Genomic DNA, 18,389 nt, shown 5'->3' with positions numbered 1-18,389 from the left:
GGTATTGGTGCTTAAACAAGCAAATGCATACAGACCACTAACTCCGAAGAACCATGTGGCTATAAAGATTGATTATTGGCTATTCTAACTGGAAGGTCACTAGGGTTGCCATATCTGCAACCCTAGTCTTGACGTATGAAATACGGTTTCCGGGTCCAAGCCGCTACTCAGTTGAATTAAGAAAATATTTGTTTATGACCTTTTGTTTTAGTCCCATCACACATTAAAGTGAATTTTATATAAAGTCATGGTGTACACAACAGTCTCTGGACGTGCTGCATCACATACATCAATATTTTAACAATTTATAAAAAAAAAAATCACTTTCTGGCCATATTATATTAGGCATGGATATATATATATATATATATATATATATATATATATTGCGATTGTTTTTTTTTTTTCCGAAAGTATTATTACCAGTTGATGAGCCTCCTTATGCAGTTTGATATGGCGCTTGGACCCAGAAGCCGCTTCGCAAGACGTCACACTTAACAAGCAGATTGAGCATCACACTTTTCATAGTAATACAAGTAAACCCTTATTGAATATCTGCAGTTCTTTGGACCCAACACAGACCATTAGAAAACTGCTTAGTTTGAAAGTTACATCTGTGTGAGCAGTACATGTTTACACTACAAACAATGAAGTGTCTTTTGGACACAAAATCTTTATAATAGAAAGAGTTACCTCGAATACCAACTATCTTTTTTTCTTTTTTATATTACCTTTTATGTAGTGTCTAACATTTAGTGCATGATAAATTAATTATTGACTTCCAGATCAATCAACTGATTCTGAACTGGTGGAATGAGTAGTTAGTAATGTCACGCTTGCTTCTTACACAAACCGATGTAGGTTTGTCACAAATTAGCATAAGACAAAGATGACATTTTCAATCATCTTCACTGGTTACCTGTGAAAATGTTTACTTTGACTCTCAAGCACTGTTTTCTGTTTTTCTGGTTGGTGTTATGTGGTTAGAAGTGCTGATGAAGCCCCATGGAGCTGAAATGTATATTTAATTTAAACAGGGATTTGTTTCCTAATACATGTGGTAACCAGTTGACCAATCACAACAGATTCAACATACATTATTGGTGCTATTAAAAATTTAACTCTGAGTCAGCTGCCATCTGACCAATCAGAGCAGGGCAGGGTCTCAGAAAGGCGGGGTTTAGAGAGAATGAATCATTGAACGAACCTTTTCAGACACAGAGAAAAACAGATTTGATGTTGCAATGTGTATTAGGAGAATATTAAAGTGCTTTTTTACCTTAGATGAAGGTAAACCTGTAGGAGATTTAAATGTTTAAAAACAACATAACAGGGGAATATTAAAGGGAAAGTTCACATAAAAATGAAAACTCTGCCATCATTTACTCACCCTACACTTCACAAAAAGATATTGAGAAAAAGGCTGGTAGCTGGCACCCATTGACTTTCATGAGAATTTCTTTCCTATTGGCAGGGGCGGACTTAACCTATAAGCGAGGTAAGCAGCCGCTTAGGGCCCTGGGGAATTAGGGGCCCCGAACAATGCCAAGAAGCCTAAATTAATCATATACCATAAATTTTATTGTAATATATTAATAAGAAATCTGTACATAACCATTAAGATTTTAACTTTATTACTTCTTTTCAAAACCTGGGGCTTTTTTCAATAGTGGATTATTCCTTCTGTACTGCACAGGCATGAGATGTGAGCGGTTCCCGCTGAAAAACAAAACAAAACATGTTTATAGAGCAAGAGAATGTGCTGAGTTTCAATGCTAGGGCCCCCAAATCACTAAATCCACCCCTGCCTATATGATAAACATCAGCATCTGTGTTCTTTAAAGCCAAACGAGAGAGAATAAATGAGGTAATTTTCATTTTTGGGTGAACTATCCCTTTTAATATAAGTGTGTAATCAGGAGCGAGTAAAGTGGTAGGGCGCAGGGGTCAACGGGGACGGGCCGAGGTCACGAACAATCTTGTTCAGACTAGAAATCTTCTCCTCCAGAAGGAAATTCTTCTTCTCTGCTACTTTCTGCCGCTGCTCTGTCTTCTCCAGGGCTTTGAGCAGCTGAGCGTTCTCCACATACAGGTCCTTGATCAGCACATCCGATTCACTGTTTCTGATCAACTACACACGTAGGGAAAACAGAACGGTCAATCCAGAAGCAGTGGTTCAACATGTCCGATCAAGAATGCGTTCGGTGCTAAATGAGGATGGATGTTTGTGTATTTCTGTACCTGTTCTTTCAGCTGAGACACTTTCTCCTGTAGTAACAGTTTGAGGTTTCGCAGTGTGATCTCCACTTCCCTCATTCTCTCCTCCATCTGTAACAGCGCCGCCTCCCGCTCCTGCTTGGCAATAAGGATCATGGTCAGAAATGTCACAGATTGAGATGGTTAACTGATTTGGTAGAAATTCCCAGATTTAGTTAAGTGTTATTTTCTCTTAGAATAATTTTCTATTGAAAGAACTTGCATAGATCTTGAAAATGAAAATAAGTGCATTCAGGAAGAACTGGGAAAAGTGGTTGATATACAAAAAGTATATATAAAGAAGTAAACTATAATGGTCATGCACTTTTTCATCAGCTATTTTTGAGTTAATTCCCCTGGAACATTTTGGAGTTTGGACTCCATATTTGGATTATTTAGAACCTAGTCTTTGCCCGATCACGCTAAAAGGAATATCGTAACTGTATTATTATCTGAAAAATAAGCAATGTTTTTAGCCTTCTTTCCGATCCATTATATTTGGGTTATATATATATATATATATATATATATATATATATATATATATATATATATATATATATATATATATATATATATATATAAATAATCTGAGCCTTTTTTTCTCTCCATTGTTTTGTGTTGATATTTTTCTTTGCGTGTCTTTTGAAGATGTATTAGGTGTCTGTATTATTGTAAAAAATCCGATGAAAATAATTATAAAAAAAGAACAAAAAAATATATAATTGTCACAGAGATGGTAACCTCACCTGTTTGGCTTTGTTGTTATACATGTTAAAATGTGAAAGTGTTGTTTTATTTATTTTATTCTTTGCATAATTGTATGCACAGATTAATATATACATAGATCCATTATACCTTCATATAATATTTATTATAGCGGAGTACAATATATAATTTAAATATGACATGCATATGTGCAATATCTTATATATCAATATCAATAAGTAGCGCTGTCGCATCACAGCAAGAAGGTCGCTGGTTCGAGCCTCGGCTGGGTCAGTTGGCAATACTGTGTAGAGCTTGCATGTTCTACCCGCGTTCGCATGGGTTTCCTCCGGGTGCTCCAGTTTCCCCCACAAGTCCAAAGACATGCGCTATGGGTGAATTGGGTAAGTTAAATTGTCCGTAGTGTATGAGTGTGAATAAGTGTGTATGGGTGTTCCCCTTTGATTGGTTGCAGCTGGAACGGCATCCGCTATGTAAAACATATGCTGGATGAGTTGGCGGTTCATTCCGCTGTTGTGACCCCAGATTAATAGGACTAAGCCGAAAAGAAAATGAATGAATAAAACTGTGTATAAAAACTAAATAAAAATAAGTTATTACAAATAATAATTTCCTGTTCAAGCATTTTTAAAAAAACAAACAAAATTTTTTTTAAACATTGATAGTAATAATAATAATAATAATAATAATAATTATTATTATTATTATTATAAATCAGAATATTATATTTGTTTTCAGAGGATCTTTTTATTTTTATATTAAAACATAAAACAGTTATACAAAACTGTAAAAATGCTCATCAGTGTCAGTTTTTTTCTGTATTTTACATCAATTATACCATGTTAAAGGATGTTTTTTTTATATATATATATATATATATATATATATATATACAAATAACCTCATTTTACTACTCCAGTAGAGTTAAACTGTTCTACCATTTCTGTAGAACAGAACCGTTCTAACATTTCTGAATCTGTTGAAATGATTTCTGGATCTGGCAGAAGCACTTTTAGCTTAGCATAAATCATTGAGTTGGATTAGACCATTAGCATCTCGCTCAAAGGTTTTGATAATTTTCCTATTTAAATATTGACTCTTCTTTAGTTACATCATGTAATAAGATGAAAACAAAAAGTTTCTATTTTCTAGGTCGATATGGCTAGGAACTACTCTCATTCTGGTGTAATAGTAACTTTGCACCTGCTGCAGCCATGTTTTGGAAGCAATGATGAGCAAATACAGTGAAAAGTTTTTTTTTCTCTCTGTAATCTGGCTTTAAAAATGAAGGTTTATATTAATTGACCTATTTATTGGATATCGGCTTCCAAATGTAAAGAATTATCATTTATCAGATCAGCCAAAACATCCACATCGATTCATCCATATGAAATGTATGAAAACAAAATTGTATAATCAAACACAATGAAGACTGAAGCATTTTAAAAGAATAAATTCAAGAATAAATTGAATACACTAATGCAAAATATTTTGCTTCATTTTTTATTTGGTCTCATGGTAATATTAAAAAACACATTCACATTAAAAAGGGACATTACACGTTTAAACCAGGTAAAACATACCCAATAAAAAAAGTCACGCTGATAAGTAGGAAATGTAATTAACTCAAATAAATAAACATAAATTAGTGATGCCAAAATGTTCAGTGAAAACATGTAGAGGTAGACAAAGCAATGAACTGGATCATGATTAAATAAAAATAAATAAAAAAATAAAACTGATCTCAGTCAGAACAATCCTTAAATTACAGATGAAGTGCAATATCATGTTAAAACAGTGACAGCGCAAACTTAAAAATAAAATAATAATAACAACACTGCTTATTGAAACGGCCGAAGATTTTAAAATGAATTCATAATCAGAGATTGTACTGTCGTTACTGCCATTAAAAAAAAGTCACAATCTTAGCTTGCTCTAGTCCATGTGTGGCAGCATCTGGACAACAGAGGAGACACAACTCTCAGCAGAGAGCACATGCAGTGTGATGCCACCTTATGGCACATTCAGCTCACTACCAGCTGCAAAGCTACATCAACATCAAAGCTACATCAACATCAACCACTCTGACTAGACTCAATCAGGAAGGGTTTGGTCATTGGAGCACAGAGAAAAGGTCAGAGGTCAAATGGGAGGTGAAGATCACAGGTTGCCAAACTTGTATGCCTGATAGTGATGCTTACACCTGCAGAGAAACACACACACTCTCAGCACTATATAAAACGCACACTCTCAGCACTAAACACACACGCCTCATATCCTCACACACACAGCTGTGACAGAGTAAACTCGCAAGCAATAAAGAGACACACAAGAGTGTCATTAGTGATGCACCAATCCTAATTTGTTTGATGGCCGATTTTTTTTTACACTTTATTAGTTTTAACGTTCTGTTGTAATTTAAAATGATAGAAAACCCATTTTACTTTAATTACAATCCACACAACAGACTACATACATTAACTTGGGCAGGTAGTGATTGAAATAATACACAAATACTCTTCACTGAATATGTATTATACAAATAAACACCAGCTTTTTGAAAGGACACTATACGAGGCCCGGCTCCAGCTTGGTAGTTTAGGGTGGGCCAAGTGACATTTATTTATTTTATATATATAAAAAATAAAATAAATAAATAAAAATAATTATATTATATATATATATATATATATATATATATATATATATATATATATATATATATATATATATATATATATATATATATATATATATATATATATATATATATATATATATATTATGAATATATAGAATATTATTACTATTTAAGTTATAAAATATATAAAATGCATAACACCAAAAAAGCAAACAGGCTGAATAAAATGGTGCTTATAGAACAGTAGGAAAAAACACATTTTCATAAAGCTCTGGTATTAATTATGCATTATACAAAGTTGATTTAAAAATAGTTTTGATCTAAAATAATATCTTTAACCTAAACTTTTCTAAAGACAGTGGTTTCCCATTAAGGCTAGACGATTAATAGAAGAGAAATTTCATGCACATTCGGTCAGTAAAGCTGGTTCTAGTAGTTTCTCATAAAGTCGGAATTCACTAGTAAGCTACCCAAAACCACGTTCAGAATTGAAACATAATGGGGTTAAACATTCTGTGATAATGACAGCAGTTTCCATCACTTCTCAATGGCTCAGTTTAGTAAATGCTGCACATGAAAATTTCACATATAATAACATATTTTTAGTCCAAATTGACATCTTTGAGATGATTCTGTGGTTGTGTGTATTATTAGCCATGCTGAATTATTGAAAGCAGTTATTTTTCAGTTTGAGAATTCCTGGGTTTCTTTACTTGAATACATTTGGATTTTCCGCGAGAGCAAACTCTAGCCTGCAGCGGAGATTTACAACTGAACACACAACCATGCTTCCTTGACAAGATGTGCATGACAATCGTAGCTTTGCTCAATTGCGCTTGCAATTTCATTTTGTTATTTTTCATTAAACTTCCAATCGCATGTTTGGAGCAAAAAAGTCATTGTTGTAAACAATTAACACTACCCATCAGTGAACGATTGGTGCATCACTCTGCATCATCTAACACTATAGGGGGTGCTCTATCATTGATGCTACACCGCAAACAGACCCAGTGCTGCCCACATGCTTTCCAGAAGTGTTTTTCTGAACCAAGCAAACAAACAGAGACACCAGACGAGGCCAGTTCACCAAAAAAAATAAAATAGACGCACACTAAATATTTCCCATAGAGAGCTGCACAAGCATTTATACACACACACCGTGACCCGCCACGAGGAATGTGGTGCTTGTGTGCTAGGAGTGTATGTTACCTGTATGTTGAAGTCTGGGCCATCACTGTGATGTGATCCTCTCTGTTCTCCTGCCAAATGTAGAGGAGATGAGGGCAGAATGGCAGCCAGCTGAGCCTGAGACAACAGAGTATCAGTGTGTTATTCAGAGGGGACAAGTGTCTGTGCATGTGTAGTGATGCCAGATGTCTCAAGGCAGTGGTCCCCCAACAACCGGGCCGCAGACCGGTACCAGTCCATGGATCAGTTGGTACCGGGCCACAAAAGAAATGATTATTTATTTTCATTTTATTCATTATCAGAGTCCGAACCATCTTTTATTTTGAAAAATTACTGTATTCTTTCAGTTATATCTCAGTCACTTGAGGGCCAAAATTTAACCCATAAGCTAGCAAAAAGAGTAAGAAACAGACATCTTTGGAAAGTTTCTTTGCGAAGAAGAAAAGACCCAGTAAAGTACCCAAAAACTGCCAAGGAATGGATCCGCAACCCATTTGGCAACAAATTAGGTGAATCCAGCATGTCTGTGTAAGAAAAGATTAACTGCTGGAGATCGCAAATGACGGCGGCTTTAGAGGCCGTTCGCATCTCTTCCATGCACAACTTCATTATTTCCAATGGAGTCGCACGGCTTGTGCACGCATATTGGGAGCGTCGTGCTTGTGCTTTCCAGGTGCCCCAGGTTTGAAAACATCTCAACTTTTCAGAATGCCACGAGTCACATGACAAGAACTGACCAATCAGCTTCTTAGTTTGTATAAAACACATTTCTGTAGGCTAATTATCTCAGACAAACACAGAACACCCAATCACTGCAGTGCTTTTTAATTTTCTCCATAAATAAAACGTTGTTTTGTCATCCTCTGAGAAAACGGTTGATGTCCCCTCAAAATCTACGTACCCCTTCTTCCACCCCTGGTCTACGGTAAAATTGTCAATCGTTGACAGGTCTGCGGTGATAAAAAGGTTGGGGACCACTGTATTAGGGTGCAAAGTAACCGTGTTGTGATTATGCGGTCACGATATCTGTTTTTGTTGTTCGATATACTGCACAAAAAACAATATTATTGTCATTTTAAGACCATTTTGTGCCACTCATTATAAAATGCCAGAATGACAATATAATACCATCACAATGCAAGTACACTCTTCCAAAGAACACATAACATTTTGTTCTTAAGAATATTTAATTTAATTATAGTCATTTAAAAATTTTATAATCAGGCATTGGAATCAGAATGTAAAAAACGCATATCCTAAATAAATGATAACAAAAATGTGCAAGGTATGAAGTAACAGAGGCTGTGATATCTGCTGCCAGATCTATTTTGAGTTGTCAGACACCCACATGAAAATATACTAAAGTCATTTATAGTAAATACTATAGTGCTTTTTAACCATACTGACACTGACACCTCCAATAGAGGTAGAGATGTTGCATAATCAGCTAAAATGTTGCTAGATTTGTTGTTATGTATGGGCCATTTATATTGCATCACCAAAAATGATTGAGGTCATGTCCATGTGTTGTGCGATAAGTCAATATATTAATTATTGTGACAGGCTTAGTTGTGATATCATGATACACTGTTGACAAAAAATGTTTGACAGAAACCCATTTGAGTTTCTTTCTTTTGTTAAACACAAAAGAAGACGTTTTGAAAAATGTTGAAAACCTCGAACCATTGACTTAGTATAGTATTTGTTTTCCCAACCATTTGAGGGCAGGTAAATTTTCATTTTTTGGGTGAACGGTTCCTTTAACAGGATTGTTTGTGTTATGTGTGCATGTAAAACATTTATGCTGTGTAACCTTGTTCCGTGTTGACAGCAGCTGTGAGTGCAGAGCCTCCATTTCACGCTTTAGGGCAGATTTTTCTTGATCTGCATTTTTCACAATTCCTCGCTGTTTCGCGCTCAAAGCCTCCAGATGGCGGATCTAAAAAGGAACATCAACATCATTACTAAATGCTTGCACACATCCTGTGTCTCCTAGAAGAGTTTAGTAAACATCTTCTGACCTGTTCCTTTGACGTCTGCAGCTCTGAGCTCAATTCATTCATCTGTCGTTTAAGTTGCTGGTTCTCTTCTGTTAGCGAGTGATGCTCCGCCTCCATCAGCCCTGATAGCTCCGCCCATACACGCCTACCCTGCTGATGACCAGCAGACACAACAGAGACCTCCAGCAGCTGATGTGAAGAAACAGGAAGAGAAAGAAAGTTGGAGTGTCTCCACTTACTGGCAATAACACAAACTCCTGTCCTTGATACTCACCTTCTCATTGGCAGACTGCAATTGTTTGTGCAAGGACATCACTTCCTGTTTGAGGGCATCTCTTTCTTGTTGTGTGATGCGCAGGTCAGATTTGAGACGAGCGTTTTGCTGTGTGACCGTCTGTAAAGAGGAGTCCAGTGACATGATCTGAAGGAGAGCAGGATGTGTTGAGTCACTTGTACAAAATAAAACACTAAATCATCTAGTATGGACCCTTCGTTATGTATGTGCTGTTTGTACCTTTTCTATGCACCGATTGAGTTCTGATCTAAGCAGTTCCTTTTCTGTCCTGGAAGAAATCTCCTCCCGATCACACAACTGCACAAGTAAGAGCATTTAAAGAAAAATATTATGTTTCTGCCCCAAACTCTGGGAATAGTTCTATGACCTTTACACATTTGGAATCATACCCCATTCTTCCCATTGGCAGAGCTGTCGTGCTGTCGAATCACTTCCTGGAGTGCATGTCGAAGCACATGATCTGAATTTTGCTGTAGAATAAAGTTCTCCTCCTCCAGCTGCTGTCCCAGACGGCGAGGCTCTGAGAGCTGAGGCAAAAAATGTAATTAAGTGTGGACATGATTAAGTGTGGGGTGACACGGTGGCTCAGTGGTTAGCACTGTTGCCTCACAGCAAGAAGGTCACTGGATCGGATCCCAGCTGGGTCAGTTGGCATTTCTGTATGGAGTTTGCATGTTCTCCCCGCGTTCGCGTGGGTTTCCTCCAAGTGCTCTAGATTTCCTCACTGTCCAAAGATATGTCGTATAGGTGAATTGAAGAAACTAGATTGTCCGTAGTGTATGTGTGTGTGAATGAGTGTGGATGGATGTTTCTCCGAACCGGGTTGAACCTGGAAGGGCATTCGCTGTGTTAAACATCTGCCGGATAAGCTGGCGGTTCATTCCGCTGTGGCGGACTACGGCAAAGGAAAATAAATGAATGATTAAGTGTGGACGTATGATTGACCACAGCTGGTCCCGCATTAGCGATCACTTGATATCCAATCAGATGAATCCAAATCTAAATAGTCTTACCGTAATAGTCTAATCGTTGTCTTGAAGACATCCACCTGACTCCTCAACCTTTTTTCCTAGCATAATACAGTGGAGTTTTCAAGACCTACCTGAGCTCAGACTCCCCTCTCCTTCTATGAAATGGGAGGGAGCCCCGGGCTCAAGGATCTTCATTTATTCATTCATTTTCTTTTCGGCTTAGTCCCTTTATTAATATAGGTCAATACAGCAGAATGAACCACCAACTTATCCAGCATACATTTTACCCATCCCCAACAATGGGAAACACCCATACACTCTCACATTCACACTCATACACTACGGCCAATTTAGCTTATTCAATTTATCTATACTGAATGTCTTGGGACTGTGGGGGAAACCGGAGCACCCAGAGAAAACCCACGCAAACTCCACACAGAAATGCCAGCTGACCCAGCTGGGGCTCAAACCATCGACCTTCTTGCTGTGAGGGGATCGTGCTACCCACTGCACCACTGTGACCCCCAAGGATCTTCTTATCATTCATTTTATCTTCTGAGCTCAGGGCTCTCTCCCGGGACAGCATTACCAAACATGCATTTATTTTTCAATCATCAGCCAAATGTGAACTCTGGAATTACTCATTTTGTTGGAAAAAAAAAACGGTGGTCAATTGCATAAAATGAAAACAATTCTTTGCAATAAAGTAGTAAGTGGAAAGCTTTCATTTAAAATACCTCATGTTAATATATACAGTCTTGTTCAATTACAGAGCGCAAAAACACAAGGCGTGAAAATGAAAATTCAAAGTGCGTTTTTTAATTTAAATCAAAGATATTTCATTATTTTACGTCTATATATGTGGACATGCATATATAGACGTAATATATGCATGTGCTGCCATTTTAAAAGTGAAATCGAGCCTGTGCTGAGAAGAAATCCGCAAGTATCACCTGGAGTCACACAGGAACATTCGGTACTTCGCTGTATATCTTATCAGCGAAGAGAAAGTGACACAAATTTATCATTTCACCGCCTTCCGAGTGACCCGAAGGTTCGTTCTAGTAAAAATAAAATGGGATATCAGACCTCATTTTCAGCTAAATTAAGAAAAATGGCACTGGTTAGCTTACGCTTTCTTTCCCAAACAAGTTAATGAACTGATTGTTTTACTATATTAAACTTGTCACGATTCTGAATTTCAGTACGGAAAAAAAAAAAAAAAAAAAAAAAAAAAACACGTTAATTTTTTACTAACATTTAACATCGCTGATTTACCAGTGCTCAAAAGAAATGACTGTGATTGGTCGTGAAGGTCATCAGTTCACTGCACTTCACCAATGTTTACAGAGTGCTAGCACAGATGAGCAATTGACTGATCTTCGCGGCTTTAAAATGCTCCAGTGTCCCTGTATGTGTTTGCACTCAAAGAGCGTTGAGCTGATGACCTTCACAGCCAATCACAGTCATTTCTGTTAAACACTGGTAAATACCATGGCAAATCAGCTGTTTAAGAACGTGCTCAGAGGTGCTTAAATGTTAGCGGGAAATGGACGTTTTTAAAATTTCAGTACTGGGACAACACTATTACAGACAACTTAAGGGTGTGATACAGAGGACTGCATTGTTTTATTGCTCACCGGGTTACACAGGCTGAAGCAGAGAAGCGTCCCCACTGTGTTTGCTGGTGCCATGAATTGAAGCCTTAAGGCCATAATAAATTGTGATGTTGTTTAATGCCTAATATGCTTTTAATTGTTAAATTTAATTTAACTGAATGATATTAAAGTGACGTCTACACCACATCTGCAACATCTGGAGGTTTGTAGTCCACTGCATGTTGTTGTTGCAATGTTTACAGTGCTGATCCTACACTTCCAGGATTCTTACCACCGCAGTCTCAGTTTTGTTTCCTAAAATGGCAGTCACGTGAAATAAGCATACTGAAGACAGTTTTAATTTGTGAGTAATGAAATAAACTCACCTGTCTTCGGAGTGCTTGAACTGATCTCTTCCCTTGTTTGATGTGCTGTAATCTGAAGAAAGATGCATGTCACATCATTCGACAGCTCAAAATATAAGAAGTTAATGACGCTCAGGTAAAACAACTGCATTCCCATCTTACCGCACATCATCCTGGTTCTCTCTCAGGTCCTCCTCTCTCACTGTTGAGATCTTGTGTCTTAGAATGAAGTTTTCTTTAGCCAGACGACAAACTTCACTCCTAAACAAAAAGTACATTGTAAAATATACTCTGTGACAACAAACTATGAGAAAAGGATAAAAGAATGCATCAATTCCTTTCACGAATATCCTCTTTATTTTTGGATGTACAGTGGTCCCTCGTTAATCACGGGAGTTGTGTTCTAAAAATAACCTGTGATAAGGGAAATCAGCGAAGTAGTCAGCTTTATTTTTTACAACTATTATAGATGTTTTAAGGCTGTAAAACCCTTCACTACACTCTTTATACACTTTTCTCAGATAGGCATTAACATTTTCACAATTTTCTCTCGTTTAAACACTCTTAAAGTTTAAACCTTTGCAAAAAAATAAGTCCAGTATTATAGAATAAAAACCAAAGATCAAAACCATTTGATCTTCATTTATTTATTCTTTAAATGGCGCCCTACAGCCACGTAACTTCTACCTTCCTTTAGCATGTCCAGAAGTTCAACTTTTTGTGCCGTGATTAGCATCTTCCTCTGCCTTTTGGGTGCTACCTCAGGTGCGTTTGACGATGCAGAACGTTTCGTGGACATAGTGGTGACAACTTTTAAACATACAGTACAGCACTTCAGTCACACTGCTAGCAATTAAAGATTTCAGTACATTTGGAAAGATGAACACATTCTGTACTGTACAGGAGACACGGCACAGAGGAGATTGATTAACAATGGTCTACAGCCAGTCAGGATGCAGAACACAATGCACTGTAGAAAAAAAAGCATGTCTGATTGCCCGAAACTGCAAGACCGTGAAAAGTGAACCGCGTTAAAGCTAGGGACCACTGTTTTTAAAAAAAATCATTAAAGCTTATATTGAGGAATCTCAAAATTATCAGAGAATTTATTTTAGATTGATTAACTTTTATAGACAATAAACATTGTCCGGTACACATTTGATGCATTTCAATTCACAAACATCTTTTTCATGAAATAAAAAACAAAAACCACCATTTCAAAAGTTTGGTTGCGTCAGAATTGGTGTAAACTTTTAGTCTGTGAAATAACATTCTCCACATACATTTGCAATTATTTAAATGAGCAGTTTAGGCAAGGGTTAGGTCAGGTATACAATAGCTACTCTAGACAGACAAATCTTTTTTTCGCAAAACTGGGGTATAATTCATTCACCAGAAGGTTGGTGGGAGGAGTTTATGTTGGTGGGCATGGCTCTCTCTGCAAAAGAGGCGGGGTCTACACAGGCACTTAAACAGTGGTGACTGAGCAAGAGGGAGCAAACCTAATAAGTAAAGCAGGGGACTTTTCTACTGAAGCAGGACACAAAAAGACCATCACATGGTACCTCCGCTCTTGCATTTGTGTATGGATCCTGAATGATTTGCTCTGCAGATCAGCAAGTGCTCGGCGTAAATGCAAGTTCTGTTTCTCAAACTCCATGCAGAAGAATTCAAGCTCTGCCACTGCAGCAATCTTCTCCTTCATTTCTGAGTTGCACAATGAGTTGTTAAACGTATTTGAAGAGTCAAAGTCCCACTGAAGAGACTTACCCTGTTTGACAAATTCTTGAAGTAGTACCTTCAGTTTGGAATTCTCTACTTGGAGTAGTGTCGTTTCTTCCAGAGCAGATGCCTGTTGCATGTGAAAGTCCTGGACTATGTGCATCTTGTCCTCCAGACTCTTGACTCTCTGCTCCAGTTTCACGTTGTGCTCCATGAGCTGCAGGTTTTCTTGGATACTCTGCTCAAAGCAGACCCTTAGGTTCGCAAGGTGCACATCTTTAAATGTGGCCACCACTTCCTCTAAGTGCTTTGGTACTTGATTTATGACATTCTCTTCCTCCAAATCCTGAAGTTTAGGGCTTTGCAGGTGGGAGAAGTTGGTTTCTGAAGTTTTACTGTAGTGTATTACTGTTTCTTGAAGATCAAAGATCTCCTGTAAGCACACATCTCTCAGATCAGCTACTTTGTCCTCTTCTTTGTTAGCAGTAGTTAGGGTACAAATCTCATTTGCAATAGTCACAATTTCACTCTCAATACTTGCAATGCTGATATTGTTCTCTGAATGGTTTTCATTTTCAGATTTGTCATCTGTGCTCGGAGATTCATGGTGACCCAGGCTCTCCTGGATGTAGGAAGGTTCAAACTCTTTACAGATTTGAGCTTCAACTTCAGTGCCTCCTTCAGCAGTCTCTCTGCTATTGGTCTCTGCTCTCTGCAGCCCACTCAATATTGCATTTTCAGAACCATCCACTACTGCATTGAGATTCTTTGTAGTCTTTTCTTTCTCTTCTTTAAGACAGAGAGTTTCTGATCCACTATCGTAAGGTTCTACAACAGTCATGACTAATTCAACATCACAACAAGAGTTTGAAGTTCTATCATTTGTAACTCCAAGTTCTGGGTGTTTGTAAAGCTCTGGATCACCAACATCAGTTACTACATCCACTACACCAACTATCTCTTCATCATCGTGGTTTACAAGCAGTGATATGATGTGCACTGGACTAGCTTTATCAATTGACTCTGGACAAGTATCTTGGTTGAGTTGTGCACTATATTCACTGCTTTCTATACTGGATTCCGCAGTACAAGTTCCTCCCAAAGGTTCTGCACAAGGTTCTCCAGTGCTTCCTGTCAACTGCAAGACAATTTCCTCCAACTGCACCACTCTCAATGCCAGTGCATCCCTCTCTGCAAGCATAGCCTGTCTCTCATCCTTTAATTCCTGATAGAGGAGCTCCTCGTCTTCCTTTATTGTGCCCATCATCTCCATGCTATGGAAAGAAAGCACTTCTCCTTGCCTGCTCTCCAAAGCAGACAGACTCTTTTGCAGCTCTTCTCGCTCCTGAATGAAATCATCCACGGCCTGTTTCAGCATCTTTTCCAGCTCTGTGACTTTGTTCTCGGTTTGTGCCAGCAGTAGGTCTTTGGCCTCCATCCTTTCTTGCACTTGTTTGTGCAGCTCATTGAGTTGGCGGCTCAGTTCAATCTCTTTGGTTTGAGCAGCACTGGCAAGAACCTCCAGCTCAGTCTGAAGCTGCACATTCTTGTCTGTCAGAGCTTTAAAATCTTGTGTGCGCGCAAGTTCAATAGACTGACGCTCTAATCTGAACTCCTCCTTCTCTAGGTCCAGTGCCTCTTTCAACAGTTTCCACTGTTGTTCCATCTCTTTGCTGGTTATCTCCGATTCCTCCTCCCAAAGGACACGATCGGCAGCATGCTGTTGGGCAAGTCCTGTAATCTGACTTTGGTAGTGTTGCTCAAGTTTATGCAAATCGACCTGAAAACGCTCAGACACTGCCTCCTGGTCACCATTAAAACGGGCCTCCACCTCTTCTATTCGCTGAGAGAATTGTTTCTCCAGCCCTTTCCTGCACATGGTCAATCAACATCAACAGCTTATAACATTACCTAAAATAAATACTCAGCAAATAGTCTAGGAATTGTAGATTGTAAATGTTAAAGGGCACCTATGATAAAAATTATCTTTTGTAAGCTGTTTGGATAGTAGATATAGTGTGTCCACTGTCAAATTGGAGTGATATAAAGACAATAACCCTCTTTTTTAATATTCCTGATGTTAAAATAGGATCCAAATCACTCCCATATTGAGGCCCATCGCAACGTGACACGAGTGCGGTTTCCCCACCCACTGAATTGATTGACAGCCACGTATTAACATGTCTCCGTAGACAATTTTTCTGTTATCACCACAGCCGCATGTCAGTATAATTATAAAAGATGCTTCAATCCCGGATTGTGGACGTTAAATCAGGTTTATTTTGTACATTAACATAACGGATATATGTACACCAGTGGATATTAACTTGTATCCAGTCACATTTGCTCTGCAAAAACAGTGCAAAGATGTGTGTGCGCATGAACTTTGTAAAGACATTGTGTGTGACTTGCTGCAGAAAGGTTTGAATTAACTTCACAACAAATACATCAAATAATCACTGGGTAAATTTCTTACTGTGCTGTTTATTTGACGCAGCAGAGGCAGAGATTGAGGCACACTCTGACAGGCACGTTGGAACAGTGGGCGGGGAGAACTAGCATTAAAAGCACAAGCCACAAACACAGCTACATTGTGTTCGAAGCAGAAAATTCATTATTCTGAAGGTATAATAAATCATCTGAGGGGTGTTTTGAGCTAAAATTTTACAGACACACTAAGACACAACAGACTTATCTTTAATTTAAAAAAGGGCTAAAATAGGTGCCCTTTAAAATGACAGCATGCTTGAGAAGCAGGTCTTCTTTTCATATTATTTAATTGGAAAACAATGCAACTTTCTTGGGAAGCTACCTTGAAATTTAATTTTCCTTGAGATTTAATAGGGATTTGAAGGGAATTTTGAAAATTATTTGTTCTGAGATTTTAACAGATGATGTTTAACACCTCATAGAAGATAAAGATAGTATTTGTTAATATTAATTGTATGAATGTTGGAAAAAACACCCAGTGATATCCATAATATTTTTTTATTCTTTATATGGATCTCAATGGCTATTTTTTCCCCCAAAATTCTTCAAAATATCTTGTTTATACCTTATACTTGACTGTAAGTAAAAGGTAATATACCATTTCTCCATTTCCAAAATGGTGGCTTTCCTGTTAGTAATTTTGCCACTAGAGTGTCTTACCTTTGTTCTGCAATGTCTGTGCGTAGTTTCTCCAAAAGGCTACTGAGTCTTTCCCTCTCCTCATTGTGTTTGCCAGTCAGCTCCAGCATCGCCTCCCTGTGTGCCTCCTCCATCCGACTCCGCTCTTCAATCAAAACCTGCTGCCACCTGCTCTCCAGCTCCTCTCGATCCATCTGTAGTCTCTCACGCTCCCGTTCCAAACAGGCCTGGAGCGCCTCCTCGTGCTGCCTCTCCAGTTGAGCCCTCTCTCTCCCCCAGTGCTCAATAATAATGCTCTCGGTCTCCTCCTGCTGTGTGCGGAAGTGCTCTCTCTCCTCCTGTAAACGCTGTAGGAGCAGAGCATGATGTTTGTTCTCCAATGAAGCCCGCTCCTCATCCCATTGCTGCCTGTGCCGCGTCTCTTTCTCCAAACGCTCCTCCAGAACAGCCTGCAGTGCCTTCTTACTGATCTCCTCCAGCTCCTGTCTCTCCCGTTCCCACTCCTCCCTAAGTCCCCGCTCTCTCTCCTCCAGTATTGAGTTTAATTTCTCCCTACTGCTCTCCTCTAACTCCTTCTTGTCCTGTTCCCACTCCTCCCTCAGCCTCTTTTCCAGCTCAACACACTCCTGTTCTGTTCTCTGCTGCATCTCCTCTAGCTGTGCATTTAGCATTTCCTCATAGCTCTTCTGCTGTTCCTTCCACTGCTCTGTGAGCCTCTTTTCTTTCTCTTCTTCCAGTCTCTCTCTCTGCTCCTGCATGCTTGTCTCTAGCATCTCCTGGTGTTTTAATTCCATCAAACTCATCTCCTCAGCATGCACTTCACTTTGCTCCTCATAAGCAGTCCGTTTCTCCTCTAGCACTTGCACCTTCGCCTGAAGTTGTTCGACACAGGTTTTGGCGTCCTGCGCCTCCTGTGTGAGAGAGTGAAGCTCTTGCTGGTGGAGAGTTTGGAGAGCAGTAATCTCCTGCTCCAGTTTGTTGGCTCTCTCGAGTTCTCTTGCCATCTCCTCCCTCAAGACCTGCAACTCCTGTTGGTGATTGAGAGAGAGAAGACTCTTCTCCTCCTCTGCGCTGCGTTTTTCTTCATCAACCTACAGAGGGGGTAAGAGAGCAACAGACACAGGTCTCAAAATTAATTGGCAAACTATTCTGGATAAAGGTTATCTTGAAAAGACAGGAGTTCTGTCTTAATTGTGGGTAAATCATCCTTTTAAAGCCCAAAGTATTCTTTATTTTTAACTTATTTCTTGTTATTGCATACAATACAGTCCATTTGATACGGTGCGCAAACTTGTGATTGGAGATGAGAAGCATTTTAAAGCTTCGAAACATTGAACCAATTGCTTTGCTAAATAATTCACTGTTTTGAAGCATTCAAAACACTACAATGCTAAGGACATCTGCTGATCAAACCTGCTTTTTCAAAGAATGCAAACATTAAATTGAAAGTATAGCCTATCAAATGAGCATAGCTTATATTGTATATTAGCTTACA

At 38.5% G+C, this 18,389-nt stretch overlaps 1 protein-coding gene across 1 annotated transcript in view; it reads right to left on the bottom strand.

Annotated features, from left to right (window-relative positions):
* Positions 1-1,143: 1,143 nt before the first annotated feature.
* nin (ninein (GSK3B interacting protein)) overlaps positions 1,144-18,389 on the bottom strand; it is a 40,468-nt gene continuing 23,222 nt past the window's right edge. The window contains exons 16-26 of the mRNA XM_056471365.1: positions 16,916-17,985; positions 12,206-12,304; positions 12,065-12,116; positions 9,499-9,636; positions 9,329-9,406; positions 9,089-9,235; positions 8,836-9,003; positions 8,628-8,753; positions 6,836-6,931; positions 2,242-2,352; positions 1,144-2,131 (exon numbers count right to left, since the gene is read on the bottom strand). Of these exons, the coding sequence (XP_056327340.1) occupies positions 1,916-2,131; positions 2,242-2,352; positions 6,836-6,931; positions 8,628-8,753; positions 8,836-9,003; positions 9,089-9,235; positions 9,329-9,406; positions 9,499-9,636; positions 12,065-12,116; positions 12,206-12,304; positions 16,916-17,985 (2,301 nt within the window). The 3' untranslated portion in view covers positions 1,144-1,915. The remainder of the gene's footprint in view (positions 2,132-2,241; positions 2,353-6,835; positions 6,932-8,627; positions 8,754-8,835; positions 9,004-9,088; positions 9,236-9,328; positions 9,407-9,498; positions 9,637-12,064; positions 12,117-12,205; positions 12,305-16,915; positions 17,986-18,389) is intronic.

This window comes from Danio aesculapii, chromosome 13 (genome assembly GCF_903798145.1).
Source record: "Danio aesculapii chromosome 13, fDanAes4.1, whole genome shotgun sequence".
In the NCBI taxonomy this organism is placed as follows: Eukaryota; Metazoa; Chordata; class Actinopteri; order Cypriniformes; family Danionidae; genus Danio; species Danio aesculapii.
The sequence above is the reverse complement of the archived record's forward strand: the minus strand, read 5'-3'. Positions and strand labels throughout refer to the sequence as shown.